The 22673-nt window shown below is 38.8% G+C and overlaps 4 protein-coding genes and 1 pseudogene across 4 annotated transcripts; 2 read left to right on the plus strand and 3 right to left on the minus strand.

Moving 5' to 3' along the window:
• The first annotated feature begins 4963 nt into the window (after positions 1-4963).
• Positions 4964-6731, plus strand: LOC126616805 (peroxidase N1-like). Its single transcript, XM_050284928.1, has 3 exons — positions 4964-5423; positions 5774-5936; positions 6145-6731. Exons 1-3 carry the CDS (start codon positions 5010-5012, stop codon positions 6564-6566), a joined length of 999 nt encoding a protein of 332 aa, XP_050140885.1. The 5' UTR covers positions 4964-5009; the 3' UTR covers positions 6567-6731.
• A 1477-nt stretch (positions 6732-8208) lies between these two features.
• On the minus strand, positions 8209-14965 carry LOC126615512 (subtilisin-like protease SBT4.4; annotated as a pseudogene).
• Positions 14966-15011: 46 nt separating this feature from the next.
• Positions 15012-15750, minus strand: LOC126615513 (subtilisin-like protease SBT4.9). The gene is made up of 4 exons (XM_050283330.1): positions 15655-15750; positions 15480-15571; positions 15307-15398; positions 15012-15216 (listed from the first exon to the last, which is right to left on the minus strand). Exons 1-4 carry the CDS (start codon positions 15748-15750, stop codon positions 15161-15163), a joined length of 336 nt encoding a protein of 111 aa, XP_050139287.1. The 3' UTR covers positions 15012-15160.
• A 996-nt stretch (positions 15751-16746) lies between these two features.
• LOC126616808 (uncharacterized) lies at positions 16747-18574 on the minus strand. Its single transcript, XM_050284933.1, has 4 exons — positions 18331-18574; positions 18128-18233; positions 17061-17181; positions 16747-16940 (listed from the first exon to the last, which is right to left on the minus strand). The coding sequence occupies exons 1-3, from the start codon at positions 18503-18505 to the stop codon at positions 17103-17105; spliced, it is 360 nt and encodes a 119-aa protein (XP_050140890.1). The 5' UTR covers positions 18506-18574; the 3' UTR covers positions 16747-16940; positions 17061-17102.
• A 1431-nt stretch (positions 18575-20005) lies between these two features.
• LOC126616807 (ras-related protein Rab2BV) lies at positions 20006-22349 on the plus strand. The gene is made up of 3 exons (XM_050284932.1): positions 20006-20145; positions 20269-20464; positions 21536-22349. Exons 2-3 carry the CDS (start codon positions 20300-20302, stop codon positions 22019-22021), a joined length of 651 nt encoding a protein of 216 aa, XP_050140889.1. The 5' UTR covers positions 20006-20145; positions 20269-20299; the 3' UTR covers positions 22022-22349.
• The last annotated feature ends 324 nt before the right edge of the window (positions 22350-22673 follow it).

Here is a 22673-nt window from a genome sequence, read left to right on the forward strand (position 1 = left end):
TCACTATACCGAGCTGGCTTGGTAATTTGTCTCTTTCCTCTGTTCTTTGCAATAGACTCTTGAGGTGAAACTTGCTCTTCAACTTGAATAGAATCTTCAAGTTCAACTTCTTCAACATTCTCATGGTCTCCAACTTCTTCACTTGTAGTGGCTTTAACATCAGCGGAAATAGGATTTGAAGTACCAGAGGCAACTTTCTCAAGCTCCACATGTTGGACATCTTTCACATTCTTCTCAGAGACTTTGTACAAACTTTCTTCATCAAATGTCACATCTCTGCTGAATTACAAGTTTTTTCATCTCTGGGCACCACAACCTGTAACCTTTGGCACCACTACTAAAACCAAGAAAGATAGCCTTTTTGGCTCTAGGATCAAGTTTATTTTCAGTCACATGGAAATAAGCAGGTGAACCAAAAATATGGATATAGTCATAATCAGAAGAAGGTTTTCCAGTCCATACCTCCATTGGTGTCTTACCCTGAACAGCAGCTGAGGGTAACTGGTTGATGAAGTGACATGCATAATTAACTGCCTCTGCCCAAAATGACTTGTTTAAACCCGACTGAGACAACATACATCTAACCTTCTCAAGCAAGGTTCGATTCAATCTTTCTGCAACTCCATTTTGTTGTGGAGTTCCCTTGACACTGAAATGTCTTACAATCCCTTCTTCTTTGCAAACTTTCAAAAAAGGGTCGGATGTGTATTCACCACCATTATCCGATCTCAAAATCTTAATTTTTCTCCCAGTCTGGTTCTCAACCATTTTCTTCCAACCCAAGAAAATGCTTAATACTTCACTCTTGTGCTTCATAGTGTAGACCCAAGACCTTCTTGAATAATCATCAACAAATGTCACGAACCAATGTCTACCACTCAAAGAGGGAGTCTTGGTAGAACCCCAAACATCCAAATGCACATAATCAAGAATGTCCTTCGTCTGATGTACAGCAGTACCAAATTTCACTCTAGTTTGCTTCCCCAAGACACAATGCTCGCAGAAATCAAGCTTACAAGTCGTGGCACCTTTTAGAAGACCTTGTTTCACAAGCCCTTGTAAAGCTTTCTCACCAACATGGCCTAATCTCATATGCCACAGTCTAGTAGTATCAGAATCGGATGTGCCCATATTTTCTGAGACTACAGATGCTTCACCTGTCACAGTGCTTCCTTGCAATAAATACAAATGGCCACATCGAGGAGCTTTCATCATAATAAGTGCACCATAAGTAACTTTCAATGTATGTCCATCTAAATGAAACCTGAAGCCCTTGGATTCCAAAGTACCCAAAGAAATAAGATTTTTCTTCAAATTCGGTACATACCGAACACCTGTCAACTCTTTAACCATGCCATCTTGCAACTTCAAACGAACTGTACCAATCCCTTTTGTTGTGCAAGGATTGTCATCTCCCATGAACACAACGCCACCATCAAACTCTTTCAAGCTTGAAAACCAATCCTTGTGAGGAGCCATATGATGAGTACAACCCGTATCCAACACCCACTTAGTAGCACAATCAAATGATGAGGAAGTGGTTAAAGCAAAATCAGAAAAATCTGTTTCAACCTCAGCAACATTAGGTTCAGAACTTTCTTTGCCTTTGGTCTTCAATCTAGGACAGTCTTTCTTCCAATGGCCCTTATTACGACAAAAGGCACATTCATCCCTTTCCAAAGGTTTTCTACCTTTAGAGTTTCCTCTGGGTCGAGACTGTGATTTTTTCCTACTAGAAGATGATCTTCTCTTCGATGATCTACCTCTAACAAATAAAGCTTCAGAGGTACTATCATGGTTTTTATCTCTATGCCTCATTTCATAATTCATCAAGGCATTTGACACATCTTCAAATTTCACAGTTTCTTTATTATGCATAATAGTGGTAACAAAATACTCATAAGAGTCCGGCAAGGAATTCAACAATATTAAGGCCTTATCTTCATCCTTAATATCCTCATCTAAATTTAATCAGTCGGTAATCAACTTATTAAAAGCATCAAGGTGTCTAATCATTTTTTTACCTTCTTTGTATTGGAAGCGGTAGAGCTTTTTCTTCAAGTGTAGTCGATTCTCTGCACTCTTCGTCATATACTTGTCTTCTAATTTTTACCACAACACACTTGCTAATGTCTCCCGCATCACAAAATACTTCTGAGTTTTTGCAAGGCACAACCGAATTGAAGAGCAAGCCCACAAATTTAATTTCTCCCATTCCGGCTTCGACAGAGCTTCCGGTTTCTCTCCCAAAGCGGCAAGTAGATCTTGTTGAGCCAACACATCTTTGACCTCACATTGCCACATCCCGAAGTTGTTTGTGCCATCAAACTTTTCCACTTCGAACTTTGCATTTTGCACCGTAGTTCTTGCAAACCCGGAGCTGCTTCCAAAAGGATTCTCATCTTGCCCGTTTGACATCTTTGGAAACTAGACAGTACCCAAGAGCAGCTAGTGCTCTGATACCAATTGTTGTGCTAGGACATCACCAAACCTTTTAGGAACCAACTCAAGCTAACCCACAGAAAATATATCAAATGAAATGCAAGAACAAAATATTAAAGAGACCAAGATTTTAACGAGGTTCCTCAACAGTCAGTGTAACTGGAGTACGTCCTCGGAGCAGTAGAAGCTCACCCAATAATCCATTATCAACCAAATGGAAGTTTACAAAGTGTTGGCAAGCTCACAACCCAAAACCCCAATACAACCAATAGCTCACACACACCAAAGAAACAAATAGAGAGAAATAATGAATAATTTCTTCTCTATACGAAGCTCAAAGCTAATACACAAATACAACTTTGATTGAGTGAGAACTAACCAAGAAAGAAAATCACCTTTCTTTCTTATATGGGAGTTGCGTACCTCTCTTCTTCTTTCTGCTGCTCCCTCCTATTTTCTTCTCCTATGCGACTGCCTTTCTCTCACAACAAAAGGCAGCTGTTGCTGCTAGTTAAAAACCCTAGGAGTCCCGTGACTTCTCACATGGACCAAAGAAAAAAAACTTTAGACAAAGTGCCCTTTTTTTTCCCCCAAAACAAGGAAGAAACATAATCATGTTGTCCTTTTTTTTTTCTTTTGATTTGTTTATTAGCCAAAAGGTAATGGCCACTTGGCCACCATTCAACAATATTCACATGATTTCTTCGTTGTAATCCTCGATGAATATTACAAATTACATATGTTGGTGTCAAAAGTCGGGCATAGTCTGGACTGAGTTCAGCATGTACTTGCTTTGAGTGTTGCTTTTAGTCTCAGTGCCACGAGATGGCTTGAGAGAAAGAGAGAATAGGAGTGCCACTGTTGGATGCTGCCAACACGTGGTGTTTGAATGTGTATGAAAGTTGCACGTTAATCTGGCTTCTTAATTAACCAAATGACAATGCACTAAGTGGGACGTTGGTTCTGTTACGTTCTATTTTGTGCCTCGAGTGAACGAGGACTTAAAATTTAGTGCAATATGCTTGCCTGAAAAGTAAATCATAGCGAAATAGAAACCAAAAAATGAGAAACATAATGTAAACATTTCATGGTGGAGTCAAGATGGGCAGAGCTACATAACTTGAAATGTAAATGGATTGGAAATGTAAAGAAAGTAGTAAAACTCTATCAAGATTTAGCCATGAAGGACAAGATAATGCTAGAGAAGTCCACCAAGATCACTTTTGGTGTCGGATTGGACTAGTACAAAACATGTGCCTCAGAGAGGAGACCAGGAAGGTTGGAATTGCACATCAACCGAATCATACCACAGAGTGGCAGAAGTATAAAAGTTTTACATCTCAGGGATCGAATTACAACCCTAGGCTTGCTTGGAATGATGATAGGAAACAAAATACCAAAATATCAAAAATACCTTCAAAAGTTAGATATATGTTTGGTCACAAATGCCTAATGATAAGGCAAAACATCGAGTTTTGTTCGTGAGACTGTTCTCTTTGAAATAAGACTCAGCGGAAAAGCCTCAATTTGACTCTAGTTTGTATGCCGTAACATCATTAAAACAGCACTTCGTTTTGATCTAATCGATTAGTCATGCAGCCATCATAATTATGTCAAAACCCATTATAGGGTGTTCTGATATTTCACTCTAAGATGATAAAATTACTCAAATAAATTAGAATATTTTGTATTTCTGTATGTGCTTTTCTGCAATAAGAAAGCATATATCTGCTGCATGTATGGATAGCCTAATATACCTATATATATTGAAGGGAGCTTTAACGAAACACTTCCGGTACTGTTTATTTTTAACAAAAATCCACATTTTTACCTTTTTCTGGTACTATTCACTACACACCTTTATTTGTCATTTTTCATTAAAACTTAAGTATTTTTAGATTTTTTGTCAATTTTCCTTATGTTTAAAGATATCAAATTTGTAGACTAAATTTTGTTAACCAAATGACTAGGAAGTTAATGACTACATTATTATTTAAGTGTTGATTAAAGTGCTAATTCTTTATCGATGACACATCATTTCGTTTATAAATTAATCTACAAATTTGGTTTACCTAGCAGTACTCAAATTAGAATGACAACCTCACTTTGATGATGCATGCAAGTGCTGCTGGTGCTGGTGCTGGTTTTGTTGTATTTGTTAATAAATTCTCTAATTAAACATCATGTTACTTTAACGTATATTTATAGTAATTGAGTGGAATATATACTAACTTGACACACTTACGGATTTGTTTAAATTAATCGCTTTTAGAATAGATCGTGCAGTGGGAGAAAGAGGAAGCCAACTATACCTGCATGATGCATCCGCATGCAGCATCCTCCACTTATTTTAGGCTGCATTTTTCTTTTATCTAACATGTAATATGCACGTGCTTTTTTCTCTCCACTTTCTAGTATGTACATTTTCTTATTTCTCATTGGGATAAATCGAGCATGCCTATAAATACCTAATACATGTTGCCTTCTTTTCATAGTTAGTAATTAAGAGCCTAGGGCAACATCCTAAATCATCTCGATTATTAAGCTCAACGTTAATTAAATTAATAATGGAGGGTTCAGGTTTAACTGCCACTCGAACATTAAGTTACTTGTTGATGTTGTTGATGTTGGCTGCAACCTCAGAGTCAGTGAGAGGGCAAGGCACAAGAGTAGGGTTCTACTCTTATACTTGTCCTCGAGCTGAGTTCATCGTGAGGTCAACCGTTACAGCTCATTTCCAATCTGATCCTACCATTGCCTCTGGCCTGCTGAGGATGCATTTTCATGATTGCTTCGTCAATGGCTGTGATGCTTCCATCCTCATCGATGGTCCAACAGCCGAGAAAACCGCCCCTCCAAACCTCAATTTAAGAGGATATGAAGTGATTGATGATGCCAAGGCACAGATTGAAGCCGCATGCCCAGGGATTGTCTCTTGCGCAGATATTCTAGCCCTAGCTGCACGTGATTCTGTGGTTCTGGTACGTACACGATGATTGAATATGTTTGTATGTATAGCTAACATATTGTCAACATAATATGTGGACAATATAGGGTTATAAACATATACCCTTTTCGCTACAGTACTAGTGTTAGGGTGTCAAAATCATCAAAATCGATCCTCAACAGTGACAGTAAAAACTAACTAGTACAAGTCTAAGGTTTAGGGTTTAGTACTAGTATAGACTACTAGCTAGCTAGTTGTAAGTATCTGAGCCTAATCAGTGTGCAGTATTAGTACTAGTGTCTAGTTGTATTACCTTCCTTCTAATAAATACTAATATTTGAAAACATGTGTTCGATGCATGTATAAATCTATCGATCGGTACAGACCAACGGACAAAGTTGGCCAGTGCCTACAGGACGCAGGGATGGGATGGTTTCATTAGCATCTGATACAGCCAACTTGCCAGGCTTTACTGAATCAATGGATTCGCAAAAACAAAAGTTTGCAGACAAGGGGCTAAACACGCAGGATCTTGTTGCCCTTCTTGGTAAGCTTTAATAATTTGTAAATGTTCAAATATCTCATATATGTCAACTTCCTGTTAAAATACAAAGAAAAAAACTCATTGTTAGAAATTGAAATGAAACAAGAAATAAAACTACTGGAATATTCACAGAAGTTCTCTAAAAATTAATTACTTTTCTTGAGCATATTCCAGGTGATTCTATGTTGATTTTTTTTCCTACTATATATAGGAGCACATACAATAGGAACATCGGCTTGCCAGTTCTTCAGTTACAGAATATTCAATTTCACAACTACTGGAAATGGTGCGGATCCTGCACTTGACCCATCGTTTGTTCCTCAGCTACAAGCTCTCTGCCCGCAAAATTCTGATGGTACGAGGCGCATTGGATTAGACACAGGCAGTGCCGACAAATTTGATGTATCTTTTTTTGCAAATTTAAGAAAAGGCAGAGGAATTCTCGAGTCCGATCAGATGTTATGGACTGATGCTACAACAAAACCCTTCGTCCAACGTTTTCTAGGTGGTAAAGGCCCTTCTGGATTGAACTTCTATATGGAGTTCGGAAAGTCCATGGTGAAGATGAGTAACATTGATGTGAAAACCGGCACACAAGGTCAAATTCGAAAAGTATGTTCTGCGATAAACTGATATGAAAACCGTCACATAAATAATACAGTATGCAAAAGCTGTTGTAAAACCTTTCTCGTTTATCATCTGGTTGTGTACCTTTTCATGACATATGAAAAACAAATATTTGATACTAGTAATCTGAACATGCATGATATCTCAATAATATATCAATTAGGGATGAACTGTCAAACCCCTCAATTCTCATTTCGCATCATTTGTCGTATACATATCGTGTTTAATATTCCATTAATTTCAAATACAACTCATACAAAACTAATTCTTCTCTGAAAATTTTGGAAAACCTTTTTTTTTCTAAGACTAGACATTGAATAAGTGAAGTTTGGGTTGGTTAACCGGGAACCAGAAACCACACTGATCCTCAGTACGTAATAAACCAACGATTTAACTTCCTATCGTCATAAGTGGCCTTGCTTCAAGACCCTGGCATAGTAAGTTCATTGTGAAGATGAGGGTAGACAAAGCATAATAATATATGCACCAAATTGTAAGGATGAGCGGATCGGATAATGCAAATCACCTGAAAGAAGCATTGTTATTAATAAATCGGGGAGAAACTGTTGAAAGTTGTCCCACATTGGTAAGGGACAGGGTTTGCTATGTGCTTATATGGTCTTGGGCTATTCCCCATATTGCCAATTGGTTTTATGGTGGAACCTCAATTTCATCATGGAATTAGAGCGGGTTGTCCTCGTGTGAAGCCAAACGGCCACACGTGCTCCACGTCATCCAGTTGTTGTCCATGTGTAGGCTTGAAAATCTGTCACATGTGCGGGGGCGTGTTGAGAGTTGTCCCACATCGGTGAGGGACAAGGTTTGCTATGTGCTTATATGGTCTTGGGCTATTCCCCATACCGCCAATTGGTTTTATGGTGGAACCTCAATTTCATCATGGTATCAGAGCGGGTTGTCCTCGTGTGAAGCTAAACGGCCACACGTGCTCCACGTCACCCAGTTGTTGTCTATGTGTAGGCTTGAAAATCTGCCACACGTGTGGGGGCGTGTTGAGAGTTGTCCCACATCGGTGAGGGACAAGGTTTGCTATGTGCTTTTATGGTCTTGGGCTACTCCCCATATTGCCAATTGGTTTAATGGTGGAACCTCAATTTCATCATGGTATCAGAGCGGGTTATCCTAGTGTGAAGTCAAACGGCCACACGTGCTCCACGTCACCCAGTTGTTGTCCACGTGTAGGCTTGAAAATCTGCCACACGTGCGGGGGCGTGTTGAGAGTTGTCCCACATCGATTGAGGGACAAGGTTTGCTATGTGCTTATATGGTCATGGGCTACTCCCCATATTGCCAATTGGTTTTATGGTGGAACCTCAATTTCATCATAAACGTTATAATTTCCACCCCCAAACAGTTTTGCTGGCTTTGGGGTAGAAAACACTGGAGGCGGATGTCCAGACTTAGAAATTCCAACAAGAAGAAGATTGTGGCAAGGCAACTTTCATCAAAGCTAATGGTTTAATCCTACACGCATCAGACAGATATTCCAAGGCCCTATTTAGAATTAGAAGAAAAGAAAAAGGAAATATCGACAAGGCCACCTGGAAATCCCTCATTACCTCAAGAATACGAATAGGTGAGCTTCCCTTTTTTCATACAGTTTTGGACGACTGTGTTTGCACTTGTGCAATTTATTTTTCTTTGAGGAGAAAAGTTTACATCAACTAACATTGAATACACAAACAACAATTGGACTTCTAACGTTGTGGACACCATCAGACCAAACCAGCGATCCAGACACTTTTGATCGATCTGGCAAATCGTTTCCAACAACAGTGACATCAAAAGTCTTCTCTTCATTCAGAGACTCGAATGCCAGAACTTTGGGAACAACTTTGATGTCAAGTTGTCAACTCTGGAATCCGACGATATTTTGGCCTTGTAGGTCGAGTATGGAAAGCTAACATTTTTAACTCTTCTGTGAAATTTAACTGTAAAAGGTTCCTTTTCTGCAACTTTAACTCCCATTAAAGGGTGATTAAGATCCTTTGGATATCCTTTCTCAGATCCTTTAGGGCATGTGCTGTTTATCTCCTGATATGAGTCTAACTTTGCCTTCATCATACATTATGGATAGCAACGTTATGTAATCTTCTTCACAAGCTTCATACACAAGTCGTGTCCTGATCCATAAGCAAATGCACCAGTGGAAATGTTGTTGCTGGTATCATTCATTAGCCAAGCTACATGCACACAAAAAATTCAATAGATAATGTCACAATTTTATCATTCATAATGTGCAAAATGAAGCAATTTCTGTTATCATGGCAATATATATACCAGTCATCATAAGAGATGATTTGATGGCGGCGGGAGACCAATCAAGGTGGAATGCTTTAACATATGTAGCTGCACCAGCAGCATGAGGGCAAGATACAGAGGTTCCAGATAACATATTGCATTTTACACGCCTCTTGTCTTCTTCCAATTGTGTGATCAAAGCGTTAGGTGAATATGTAGCCAAAATTTCAGCCTCTGGGGCACTAATATCCGGCTGCGAAACTTCAGACAACAATTATCCGTATCTATGAAATTTTTATGAAAGATTTACCAGAATGTGGCAAGAAACCTATACCTTTATAATATTAGGCAAAATTAGATTTGGTCCACGAGAGGAGAAGGAAGTGACAGCAGGTGCAGAAGGATCTTTTACGGCCTCACTTTTAAGTATTTTCACTCGAGGGTCACTATAAATTAAGAGAAACACACAATCATGTAAATACAACATTCACAATAAGGCAATTGATGTTGAAGTGTTGAAGTGTATTTTAGCCTCTAAAGTCAGCTACCATGTTCTCTAGGGATAGTTTTAGGCACTAGAGTAATTAGTCTTCTTTCCTTGATTTAAGGCATGTGATTGATTGGTGAGCTACCATGTTCTCTAGGGATAGCTCTAGGCACTAGAGTAATTAGTCTTCTTTCCTTGATTTAAGGGATGTGATTGATTGGTGCAAGTTGTTTTTTGTAAGGTGTAGATTAGGCTAGCTTCTCTTCTCTTTCTTCCCCCTCTTTATTCTCATATATATATGGACCCCTTGTACATTAAACTCACGAAATACATTACAAATTAAAGCCATAATTTCTATATAGTATCAGAGCATGTTCTTTTGTAACATGTCTCTACCATTCTTGTTGCTGCGAATTTTTTCTTTCAAAGTCTAAGTCATGGCTGAAGAAAGTTTTGTGAACCATGATGAGGAAACCCAGCAAATTCTCTCTCTAAACTTCTTAGACGTTGAGGTTAACACCAATCAACGTTTATGTTCAGTTCTCTTAAACAAGTTCAATTATCTTCCTTGGTCCCGAGCTGTTTCACTAGCTCTTGAAGGCAAAGGGAAGTTAGGGTTTGTAAATGGAAGCGTGGAAGCTCCAGACCATTCTTCCCCTACATATGATGCATAGCTCTGCAAAGATCAACTTGTCATGTCCTTGCTGCTTAACACCATGGAGAAACATGTTGCTGAAATTTTTAGCTACTCCAATTCCGCACATGATCTTTGGAAAGCTTTGCAGGATATGTATGGAAATCAAAACAATTATGCGCGGGTCTTCCAATTAAAGAAGGACATTGCCAATGCTCAACAAGAAAGGAAAGCATTTGTTCAACACCTTGAGAGTCTCAAAGCCATGTGGAATGAGTTGGATGTATATCTCCCACATACTACATATCCTACCATTCTTTTAAAACGAGCTGAGGAAGACAAAATTTATCAGATGTTAGGGAGTTTGAGCTCTAAGTACGAGGACCTAAGGAGTCACATCTTGATGAGTCAAGACCTACCTACCTTCAACAATGTTTGTGCAACTATCCAACGAGAAGAAGCAAGGAAGAAGGTTATGAATGCTTATCACAGCCCCAGATTGACTGAGACTCGGGCATATGCATCAAATTACAAGAATTTAGAAGCCAAGGTATACAAGGGAAGAAACACACATCTAAAATGCAAATATTGCAATGGTGTTGGTCATGTGGAAGACAAGTTGGGAACTTCATCCTGAACTTAAGCCTAAGTTCAGCAAAGATGGAAAGATGATACCAAGGTCCTCACAGCAATTGCAACCCCATTTTGAGGCACAACTTGATAATGCTCACCCTCCTACTATTTCACAAGGATCCATGGAGTTCACTGCCAATCCATTGTCATTGATCAATGAATTTGCAGCTTACCTACAAAGTAAGGGACACGGAGGAGGCTCACATGGTCAAGGCAATGAAGAGGGTAGTCACACAGCTATGTTGGGACAATTTGCCAGCTTTCTTGCTAGAAATGAGAAAGTTCCAAAGGGAGAAGCATCATGTATACTCAAAGCCTTCACTACTACCCTATTAACTAGTACTAAAACTGATTGTTGGATAATTGATTCAGGCGCCACATATCATATGACAAAGTTACAAATTTACATCATTTTAAAAAAATTTCAAGCCCCTCGCATGTGTTTGTTGCAAATGGAAAAAATGTCTTAGTTTTGGGAAAATGAGAAATAAACTTACTCTCTCAAAAAATACCTTCCGCTGCCCTATATGTACCAACCTTTCCTTTCCAACTTTTGTCAATTGGAAAGATCACCAACACTCTAAACTGCCGTGCTATTTTCTCACCAAATAATGTGATGTTTCAGGGTGTTCTCACCATGAAGATGATTGGTGAAGGGGTTTTCATAAATGAACTTTACTACTTGTGCAAGAATGCCTGTTTCACTCAAGCTCTTCAAGCTCAATCGAAGTCCATAGATGAAAACCAACTTTGGCATAGGAGATTAGCTCACCCCTCTGAAGTTGTCTTGTCTAAACTGTTTCAAAATTTTTGTAACCCTTATCCTACTTGTGATACTTGTCAATTTTCTAAGTTTACTAGGCTACCTTTTGGTAATTCAATGTCTAGGACAAGTAAACCTTTTGAAATGGTACATACCGATGTATGAGGACCTGCAACTGAATCAATGGAAGGGTTTAAGTACTTTGTTCTATTTGTTGATGATTTCTCTCGAACAAGTTTTCTATATCTTATGAAATCAAAGAGTGAAGTCCCAACCATTTTCAAAGATTTTCACATGCATGTTAAAACACAATTTCAATCAAACATTAAGGTTTTAAGGTTAGATAATGGCACTAAATTTCTATCCAACAACATGTTTCAATACATAAGTTCTCAGGGTATCATACATCAAACCAGCTGTGTAGGGACTCCTCAACAAAATGGAGTAGCCGAGAGGAAAAATAGAGATCTCTTGGAGAAGACTCATGCTCTCATGATTCACATGCATGTTCCAAAGAAATTTTGGTCATTTGCCATCCTTACTACCATTTATCTCATCAATCGACTTCCAAGTCGTGTGCTAGGGTTTAAATCTCCCTATGAAGTTCTCAAGGGGAGGAAATAGATTTAACACACCTCAAGGTGTTTGGTTGTGTTTGTTTTGTTCACATCCAAACCTTGAATCATGACAAACTAGATGTTATGGCAACCAAATGTGTGATTATGGGATACTCGGCCACCTAAAAGGGATACAAGTGCTTCAATCCAGTCACTAAGAAGTGCACAGTTTCAAGAGATGTGAAGTTCGAAGAAGACTGTCCCTATTTTACAAGTCTGGGGGAGGATTTAGTTGACATGTTCCCACTCCCTCAAAACTTTAATCATCTGATGTTGGAAGAAAGATTAGTCACTGTGAGTCCAGATTGTGAAAAGGTACAAACTGATCAAATTATTGCCAGTGAGAGTGAAGAAGAGCCCTACTCTGATCATTCTCAATCCACTACAAAGTCTTAGGTGATTAAGATAAACCCTCTTCGAATCAGAAAACATCCAGCTAGGTTGCAAGACTATGTTACATATGCCTCACGGCATCCTATCACTGAATGTATCAGCTTTAGTAAGTTCTCAACATCTCATGCTACATTTCTTAGTGAAATTGATAAGCACTGTGAACCAAGAAGCTTTCAAGAAGCTTCTCTTCTCCCACAATGGAAACAAGCCATGACATAAGAGTTTCGTGCACTGGAAGAGTATCACACCTGGAGTATAATTCAACTACCACTAGGAAAAAAGGCTGTTGGAAGTCGTTGGATCTACAAGACAAAATTCAAAGCTGATGGATCTATCGAGAGACACAAGGCTATACTTGTTGCTCGAGGTTTCACCCAAACCTTTGGAGTAGATTATAAGGAAACATTTGCACCGGTGGCCAAGATGAACTCAGTCAGGGTTTTACTTTCAATTGCAATCAATTGTGGGTGGTCACTCTACCAAATGGACATGAAGAATGCTTTCCTTCACGGAGAGTTGCAAGAAGAAGTGTATATGCAACCTCCTCCAAGCTATAATGGTATCAAAGGCAACATGGTTTGCAAATTGCACAAGGCCATATACGGATTGAAACAATCACCAAGAGCTTGGTATGCCAAGCTCAGTTATGTTCTGGAAAAGGCTGGATTCGTGCAAAGTAATACTGATTCTTCATTATTTGTCAGAACTGGCACCAGTGGGAAGTTGGTGGTCCTCATCTACATTGATGATCTTATCATCACTGGAGATAGTACCGTGGAGATTGAGGCACTAAAACTGTCACTACATCATATCATCACTGGAGATAGTACCATGGAGATTGAGGCACTAAAACTCTCACTACATCAAACTTTCGTTATCAAAGATTTGGGGAGGTTAAAGTATTTTTTGGGGATCGAAATGGCAACATCTTCAAAATGATTGTTTCTACATCAATGGAAATATGTATTGGACCTTCTTCAAGAAGCAAAAATGCTTGACTACAAGCCTGCTATCACTCCCGTTGATTGTAAACTGAACCTCAACATAAATGGAAAAGCCATGCATGATGTAACCTACTATCAATGATTAGTAGGCAAGCTCATATACCTCACCATCACTCGTCCAGATATCACTTATACAATGAGCTTGGCTAGTCAGTTTATGCACTCTCCCACTGTTGATCACCTTAACATTGTTAAGAGAATCCTTCGTTATCTCAAGGGTTCAATAGGGAAAGGAATTACAATGCACAACAATCAATCCACTGTCATTAATGGCTACACAGATGCAGATTGGGCAGGTAATGCAATTGATAGGAAATCAACCACAGGCTATTATACATTTGTTGGTGGAAACCTTGCCACATGGAAGAGCAAGAAGTAACAGGTAATTGCTCGTTCTAGCACAGAGGCTGAGTATCGAGCCATGGTAGCCACTGCTTGTGAACTCATTTAGCTTAAATGGCTTCTTTCAAACGTAGGGTTTTCTAGTTATACTCACATGTCACTTATGTGTGATAATCAGGCAGCCATGCATATTGCTGCCAACCCTGTGTTCCATGAAAGAACCAAACATATTGAAGTGGATTGTCATTTCATCAGAGCTCAAGTTCAAACTTAAATCATCCGGACTATGTTCACACGAAGCCATGATCAATTGGCAGATCTCTTTACAAAGGCATTAGCATCCACTCAGTTCCAACGATTATTAGGCAAGCTTGACTCAGATAACCTCCTCGATCCAACTTGAGGGGGAGTGTTGAAGTGTTGAAGTGTATTTTGGCCTCTAGAGTCAGCTATCATGTTCTCTAGGGATAGCTCTAGGCACTAGAGTAATTAGTCTTCTTTCCTTGATTTAAGGCATGTGATTGATTGGTGAGCTACCATGTTCTCTAGGGATAGCTCTAGGCACTAGAGTAATTAGTCTTCTTTCCTTGATTTAAGGGATGTGATTGATTGGTGCAAGTTGTTTTTTGTAAGGTGTAGATTAGGCTAGCTTCTCTTTCTTCCCCCTCTTTATTCTCATGTATATATGGACCCCTTGTACATTAAACTCATGAAATACATTACAAATTAAAGCCATAATTTCTATAATTGCCTTGTGATTATCCAGAAAAAATCTATACCTGGTGGAGTTTATGAAGGATTTGACCACATTATGCTTTTCCATCATTAACATTGTTGTAGGTAATATGGGAACTTGACTAAGATCGTCTGTGTTGTCATTATGTAAAATTGAACCAAGTGCACCGGAATCATATGCTGTTGTATCTCCGTATCCGGCATCACATACCACTATCTTTCCCTTAACAGAATCGCTGTACAGGCAACCACATTTACAAAATCTGACATGCAACAAGACAGTACTTCAGCTACTTACTAACAGTTCCATTTAATCTGAAAGTGTTGATAAAATTCCCCTGTTTGTGCAAAAATGTAAACATCAATAATAACGGAATATCTGAATCAAATAAACAAGTATAAATAAATTTCGGGGAGACAGAAAGTACATGATACATACAACAAGTGTCTTTCCATTTGCCAGAACAACTTTGTCAATGATATGGCAATCTATGGCACTTGCTGCAACTATCAATATCCATGGTGCTACGCATGACATAGTAGCGATTTGAGGCCCTTCATTGCCTGCAGGCTGTATGGTCAGTATCCCCTTTTCATTGCATGAAAAGCACCAATTGTGAAAGGGTCCTCATCAAAACTAGTCACAAAACCAGATCCAATTGAAACCTTCGTCTTTAAAGCTCTCAGATTCTGGCCAAATTCCAGTGTCAATCACCCCAACAATTATATCACTTCATATCTGCAGTTGGAATGATCTGCTTGGAAAGATGGAGACTACTTCCTTCATATCTGCAACACAGTTTGTAAGAATAAAAAGTTTTCAAGACACACCATTTTACTCTTTTGTAGTGATATAATAAATTAGATCAGAGTGCTCACCAGCAAGTTTTTCCCTTTCCTTGTCAGTGAGTTTTGCTGCAAACCCATTGAAACTCCTTTTGTAACTTCGTACCAGTAAACTTTCCGGCGAACTGAGAGAGTGAGAGAGGATAAGAACTAGGTTTTGGCTAAAAAGACCAAAAAAATGTAAGTTAAAGATCTAGACCGACTACCTTCCCTGGACAACTCTCTGCAGAATACTTAGGTGGTGAGATACTGGCGATGACTGCCCATCTGGAAGGGACCCCATGTACACAATATGAACCTGAATCATCATCGTCATCGCTTTCCAAGTAAAAACTTACTTTTTAAACAAAGAACCATTGAAATCTTACTGACGATTCTTACCTTTCTATCCTCATCAGTTGCCTTACATAACAAGCTCATGTCCAGCATAAAAACCGCTAAAGCACAATACAATAGAACAGCTCCATTTTTCGCCATTTTTCTGTGCTCGAAAACTTCATGGCCGACGAGGACTTAATATATACTGGGACCATTTAATGACAGATTGTTCTCTCAATCAATGCATTCGGCTTTTCTTGAATTAAGGCACCAGATAAATTTAGAAGTTGTTGCAACTGAAGGCTTGGTTTTGGATAACCTGGAAGACATGCAGAGAGGGACTCAGTAACGGCAATCAACCAGCACTTACTGCACCAAACCAATTATATATCATGTGCAGCTGAGCTTTAGTATAAGCTACGTGTTTTCTGCACAATCTAATTCTTCATTCTATGGAATAAGAAGTGTGCACACAATTAAAGTGAGAGTCTTAAATGTAACCAGGGACGTAACTCTCTCTACGAAAGTCATCGTGGTAAAAATATATCACTAATTAGACCCCAGTAAAGTTTGCCACAATTCAGGCAACATTAAATTATATTTTTTGGGTTGTGAACTACGATATTTCTTTCAAGTTCACCTCACAACTTAAGTTTAATTACTCTTTAATTTTTTTTAATTGTGTGAAAGGACAAAAGATGACATATTACTTGAAAACCTGTCGTTCATCTTCTTTATCGTTAATCTTTCTCTACTACTTAAGTTCGTACTTTTCTTCACATACTTCAACTAAGTTAAGTACACACGTTTTTACGAATAGAGGTCGTTTGGGAGTGATTTTCTCGCTTGGGAAGGCATACACGCACTAGGGATTCTTTTCGGTAGTGATTTTCATACTCGTAATTTCTCCTTCACGCTTTCCCCTTGTTTTGGTCCCTTGAAGTCGACCAAAGGTTGTGCGATTATCACTTCCCTATCTTTCCGAGGCCCTTGCAGTCCACCAAAGGCCCTTGCAATAGTGAAATATGATGACTGGGTGTTGTTCGAGAAGAAGCGGATTGATATGCCATTCATCAATAAGCACAACTAACTTACATCAGCTCTGAGAATACGGTAAACACAGAAAAGACTTGTAAAAACTATTCGGCTCGGGGGTTTTCTCTAATTGCTATGCCGCTTTTTTGATATTACAATATCTTATAACTGCAAGAATTTGGCTACAACAGTGTCACATATATATTCTACATTTGCAGATTCCAGAGCTTGACACCAATGCAGATTTCGTATGCTCTTCAAGCCCTTTCAGAATCTCGGGTACTATCATCCTCGCACATCCTCCTCGGCAATCACTAGAGGCGACCGATTACATGAACAGAAACAAATGTGATTTAAACCAAACTGAAAAATGATCAATAAAGATTTAAACATGCACGTGTGTGTCAGGAAGAGATTCCAAGAAGTATTCTTACATGTCAAATACGATCTGGTTGCCCGAGAGAGAAATGTTGCAATCATGTATGGAGATAATTGGCTGCCATCATCAACTCCAGAACCAATTCAGGTTCAATAGGAAACTCGGTCTGCTTCCCGCTGTCAAAAGAGTAGAATTACAAGTCAATAATAGGGGAAACGAGAGTAAATGAAAACTGGCCTTCCGATCAAGCACTTGGATTTGATTAGTTCCAACAAACAACCATGGTTAATTCAAACTTCTATCGATATCTTGATAAGAAAGCCCACAATAGAAAATGCTGCAACAGACATTACACAAAATATTCTGATTGTACCGTCTCCAAGTCCATTATTGAACAAACAAAAACCAATAAAACAAGTACGTAGACCTGATACCAAAAGAAAAGGTATGGGAACCTAGAAAATCTACTTCTTATACCATCTTTTCTCCTCTGTTTTGGGCATTTTATGTTCCCTGAGTCATGTCACAAGACCTCCGCATTTGATTTAATAATTATCCAGTATTACCAATAAGAAATCAAGTTCTAAGAAAGATCTTAAACGACACAAAATAAAGCAAAGGAACGAAAAACATGAAATTTAGTAAGTAGGCACAAGTGTGCTGATGAGATAACATGCTACACCCTCTTTAGCACTATGGTAGACTGCCCCCTGTTATGCTAGACCGATCCCGTATTTAGTAGACTGTCCCATATTATGCAAACTGAGGAATGAGGGCAAATATATATGCAAACTGTCTAGGAACCTAATATGCTATACAACAAACCATGTCAAATTATTAATCTTTAACCCTTGATTGGGCGGCTGATCGAAAAACGATTGATTGGCTGACTGCGTTTTTGTTCGAATGTAAGGTCTACAATGACAGCCTAGCAACAAGACAGTCTAGAGAACATCATCCCCACTAACTTTACACATTGATCAATATAAATTCCAATTCAGAAGAAACCCATCAATCTTCTAAGCATTGACATGTAAATACCTCAAATATTATAACAAAAGCGAATAAATTTAAAATTTAAATAATTAAACAAAAAAATAAATTAAGAGGGAGAATCTGAACCTGGCATATTGAAGGTTCCAGTAAAAGTACTTGCAGATCTTCTCAAGAATGGTGGTGCTGATCTCCGGGAACGTCACCTCGCCGTGCTCCGTTTCAGAAAAACTCCCTACCAACAAAAAACAAAAAAAGATTTCACCTTGCAATTTCAAACCCTAATCCCCCAACTTGCTGCTCCAACTAAAATCAATTTCAAACCTTAATACCTGGAGAAGTGAGCATGTTGCGGATGGTCTGAGAGACCATGGCGGCGTCTTTGTGGATCACGAACTCGAACCCCTCGGCGCTGATCAGCTTCACTGTGTCTTCCTTCTTCATCTTTGCTGTAGAAGCTGAGAGATGGATTTTCTGGGAGCGGCAAGCAACGTAGGAGGGTAACATCAATATGTGCCAGGCATCGGTTCCAAATAGGATCTTAGCTAATTACAATTTGTGCCCCTCACTTTTAGTGGTTGTTCCACTTTGATCCTCAATTTGTGTTAGTGGACTGCATTTTGGATGGATTATTGAGAAATGCTAAGGAGATTCTCTCTCAAATTAGAACTCTTCATGAATTTTTTATCATTCACAGTTAATTTTTGTGTCAATATTATAAAATATTGTGCAAATGAGGTAGCAAAAAGTCTATAGAGAGTTTTAGTTTCAAAAGAGTCTCACTAGCATTTATCTGAATTATTTGTACGTTAACACTTTTTTTTTTACCACTTAATATTACGGTCTAGTGATATTCCTCTTCACTTTTAAATGAGAGATCTTAAGTTTGATTATCGCCAAAGGTAAATTTGAACCACATTATTGCTAGCACATTGTAAGGTTTAGCCCATCCCCTCCCTCACCCGTAATATTGATAATGTCGTTTGTTCAAATAAAAAAACAACACTTTCGGTCATAAGCAGTGTTGAGATGAGGAACTCGAATTTTGAAAGCATGAGCTCGAAGTTCAAAATACAAAAGTAAACGCTCTTAACCAGTCAAACTACATACTCATTTTGTATAGAGAAATACTGGTTTACCACCCAAATCATTAAGATATTGATGTATACACAAGTCAACGTGATGATTTTTGTGGCAATATTCAGAAAATTGATTAGTAGGGACCTAAATAATTGTACGGTTTTATTATTACATTTTTGACCTGACATGAGTGTATGATTACTCACTCACACATCCAATGATGAAACGTAACTAAATTATTGGAATGATTCAAAACATCATTCACGGTTTTCTTTACTTTACACACACTCAAATAAAGCCTAAGCTATGCATTCTTCCCTAAAACAAATCTACACTTATATATCATATTTAGCTACATCGTACATTGTAGACAACAAAAGCAATTAATTTCACATCGATCATCAATATCGAAATAAAGTAAGGTATAAAACCCGGTAGTGCAGGCAAGGCTAGGAAAAGAGCTAATTTGTATAACTTGAGCTTAAAATGAATTAATCAGAATCAAGATGTTACACACATTAATGTGCAATTTGATGCCTAATCAAACAAAATCGGACATCCACCAACACTAATTCATGCTTTGTCAACGTCATCATCATTATTAAGAAAACAAAAGATAAATAACTAGTGTAAGTCGTCAACGCACAATTTATGCGCATATTTGGAAATAATCAGCCGTCCACTCTACCTCTGGCGGCTGTCCGAACCGCAAACAAATCCAAATTAACCAATTAATTAATTACGGCGTGGGAAAACACTAAAAAAAATTTAAATTTTAAAATTTTAAAATTAAAATTATCCCTCTGGCACCGGCCCGCCAGGCCAGGCTGCCTACTGTGTCACTCTAGACGAATCAATAATCCCCAGTTGTCACCAAAACGCCATCGTTTCGCCCACCAAAAAAACAGAATCTATTTATTTGCCGTTTCAACTTTCAAAAGCCCCCGTCTTCTCGTCCGCTCATCGTTGTCTCCGTTTCTTCCCATTTTCTCTTCCATCTCCAATTCCTTCGCTTCCTCCGATCGAACGCTCCGATCGTGTTCTCTCCTCGGTCGATTCGCCTCCGGGTAAGCGAGATCTATAGATATAACTGTTGTGTATGCATAGGTTACAGTGAGAGAGAGATAGATGTGTATTTGTGTGATTTTTTATGGATTTGAATTTTTGTGTGTGTGTGTATGTTTGTATAGGTTGTGGAGATCGGAGAGGAGAGAGGGCGGCATGGCGAGTAGAGTAGACCACGAATACGACTACCTGTTCAAGATCGTGTTGATCGGTGACTCTGGTGTGGGCAAATCTAACATTCTCTCCAGATTTACCAGGAATGAGTTCTGCTTGGAGTCCAAATCCACTATCGGAGTCGAGTTCGCCACCCGAACTCTCCAGGCAAGTTCGCTTACTGAATTTAATCTTGGTGTGAGAGTTGATTTGTATTTCAATTGTTTGATTTTGTTCGCAGTGTATGCGGTATTTGTTTGTGATGGATTGGATCCTATGCAGTTTAAATTTCCCCGGGGGGGGGGGGGGGGGGTGTTGTTTCAGAGTTTGAATTATTTTGGTTGAAGTTTTGTTTGGTGGCCTGGATATTGTGATGATTGTTTGGATTTTGTTTAGGGATTTACGTTGTTTAATTGGAGTACATCGAAAATTTTGTTACTAATAGACTGGTGAGCGGGCTCGAATTCTCTTTTTTAGTACTTTGTTTTTATATGGTTATCAATGGCTAAATAAGCATGATGAACCGTTGGGATAAACAGTCGTCTTTTTGTTTGACGGAACAGGAGATTTACTTTACACTAAAATTGGCTGGTAGATTCTGTCTCCAGGAGTTTGATCATTTTGCTGTTATTGATCTTTAAGTTTATATAACACACTAAGGGTGGATTGCAGAGTTCAAGAAAGAGGAGTTGATTAATGAGCACTTACATGTTGATGCTTAAGTTTGATTCTTAATTAAACGCAACTACTAACTAACTGCCCGCGCAACACAGAACTGAGGGCAATGGCGTTCTATGATTCATATAGCCGACCCCACTTAGTGGGAAAAGGCTTTGTTGTTGTTGTTGTATTAACTAACTGCCCAATATTATCGTTTTTAAAGACCGTTGGTTAGTTAGATTTCTTATGTGTGTCGTACTGCCTATTGATTGAATTTTGTATATGTAGGCAACTGTATGAATGTGTTTTTGCCAGATAAGTTACTCAACTATATGAATATGACATGGTTGAAGAAAGATCTAGATTTTCTTCCCCGGTTGTATATATGAAAGGTGTCGACTGGACCACTGGTCCCATAGCATGTTTACGAGTTTCAAACATACAGTTGTCACTTGTCATTGTAGCATACCGTTCAACATGTTGATGAGTAGAAATAAGTCTGTTTATAACAAGTGGGTTTGCGAATTATGGCTTACAATCTGATGTAATGCTTACACTCTTCCTTTTCTGAAATTACAGGTTGAGGGAAAGACTGTGAAGGCACAGATCTGGGATACGGCAGGTCAGGAGCGATACCGTGCTATCACCAGTGCTTACTATAGAGGGGCAGTGGGTGCTTTCCTTGTTTATGACATAACTAAGCGACCAACTTTTGAGAATGTCCAAAGGTGGCTCCGTGAGTTGAGGGACCATGCAGATTCGAACATTGTTATCATGATGACAGGAAACAAGTCTGACTTGAACCATCTCAGAGCTGTTTCAGAGGACGATGGTCAGTCGTTGGCTGAGAGGGAAGGTCTCTCATTTCTCGAGACATCCGCACTGGAAGCAACCAACATTGAGAAAGCGTTTCAAACTATTCTAACTGAGATCTACCATATCGTCAGCAAAAAAGCACTGGCAGCCCAAGAAGCAGTCTCAACTACCCTACCTGGTCAAGGAACCACCATCAGCGTTGGTGATGCTTCTGGGAATACGAACAAGAGAGGTTGCTGCTCGACATAAAAGATGACACCTAGGGAGAGTTGGGGAAATTATTTGCTGGATGCCAGCCCTTTTGATTTTTCTCTTTTTAGTTTCTTTTTTTCGGGTGACAGGGAGGCATGTAGAATACAGGTTTAAATCGTCGAGTTGTGATAAGGAAGCTTTGTGAAAATTAAAATGACAGTAGTATTGATACATTTCGAGTGCCCGCTTTTACTTCTGATGCACCATTTGTTATATGTTTGCTTGTTATCAAGTGTAACAACTGAAATTTGGGATGTCTGGTGGAACTTGGCATCTCAAATTAAAGAATCGATGGAACAGAAGAAGCCTTGTTTGTTCGGAGTTGGATTTTTGGGTTTCGTTTCTTCCATTTTAATTAAAGGAAAATTAATGAAAATTGTTTGAAAACTTTGAGTTTTAACGATAAGGACAAAATAAAAAGTAAAGTGAATAGTATCATGATTGATTTTTTTAGTGTAAAAATGTGGTTTTTCGTTAAATTGAACAGTACTTAAAGAGTTTTTCGTTAAAGTTCATTTTATTAAAAGCTTCAATACCCGCTTTGTCATATCGTTCTAGACCCATTTCTGCAGCCTTCCCTTTTCTTTCTGTTGCCTTCACTCTTAGGATCGCTTGTGGTTTCTCCTGGTGGTAGCAATTTCACCGTGCA

The sequence above is a fragment of the Malus sylvestris genome, chromosome 3, assembly GCF_916048215.2.
Source record: "Malus sylvestris chromosome 3, drMalSylv7.2, whole genome shotgun sequence".
In the NCBI taxonomy this organism is placed as follows: Eukaryota; Viridiplantae; Streptophyta; class Magnoliopsida; order Rosales; family Rosaceae; genus Malus; species Malus sylvestris.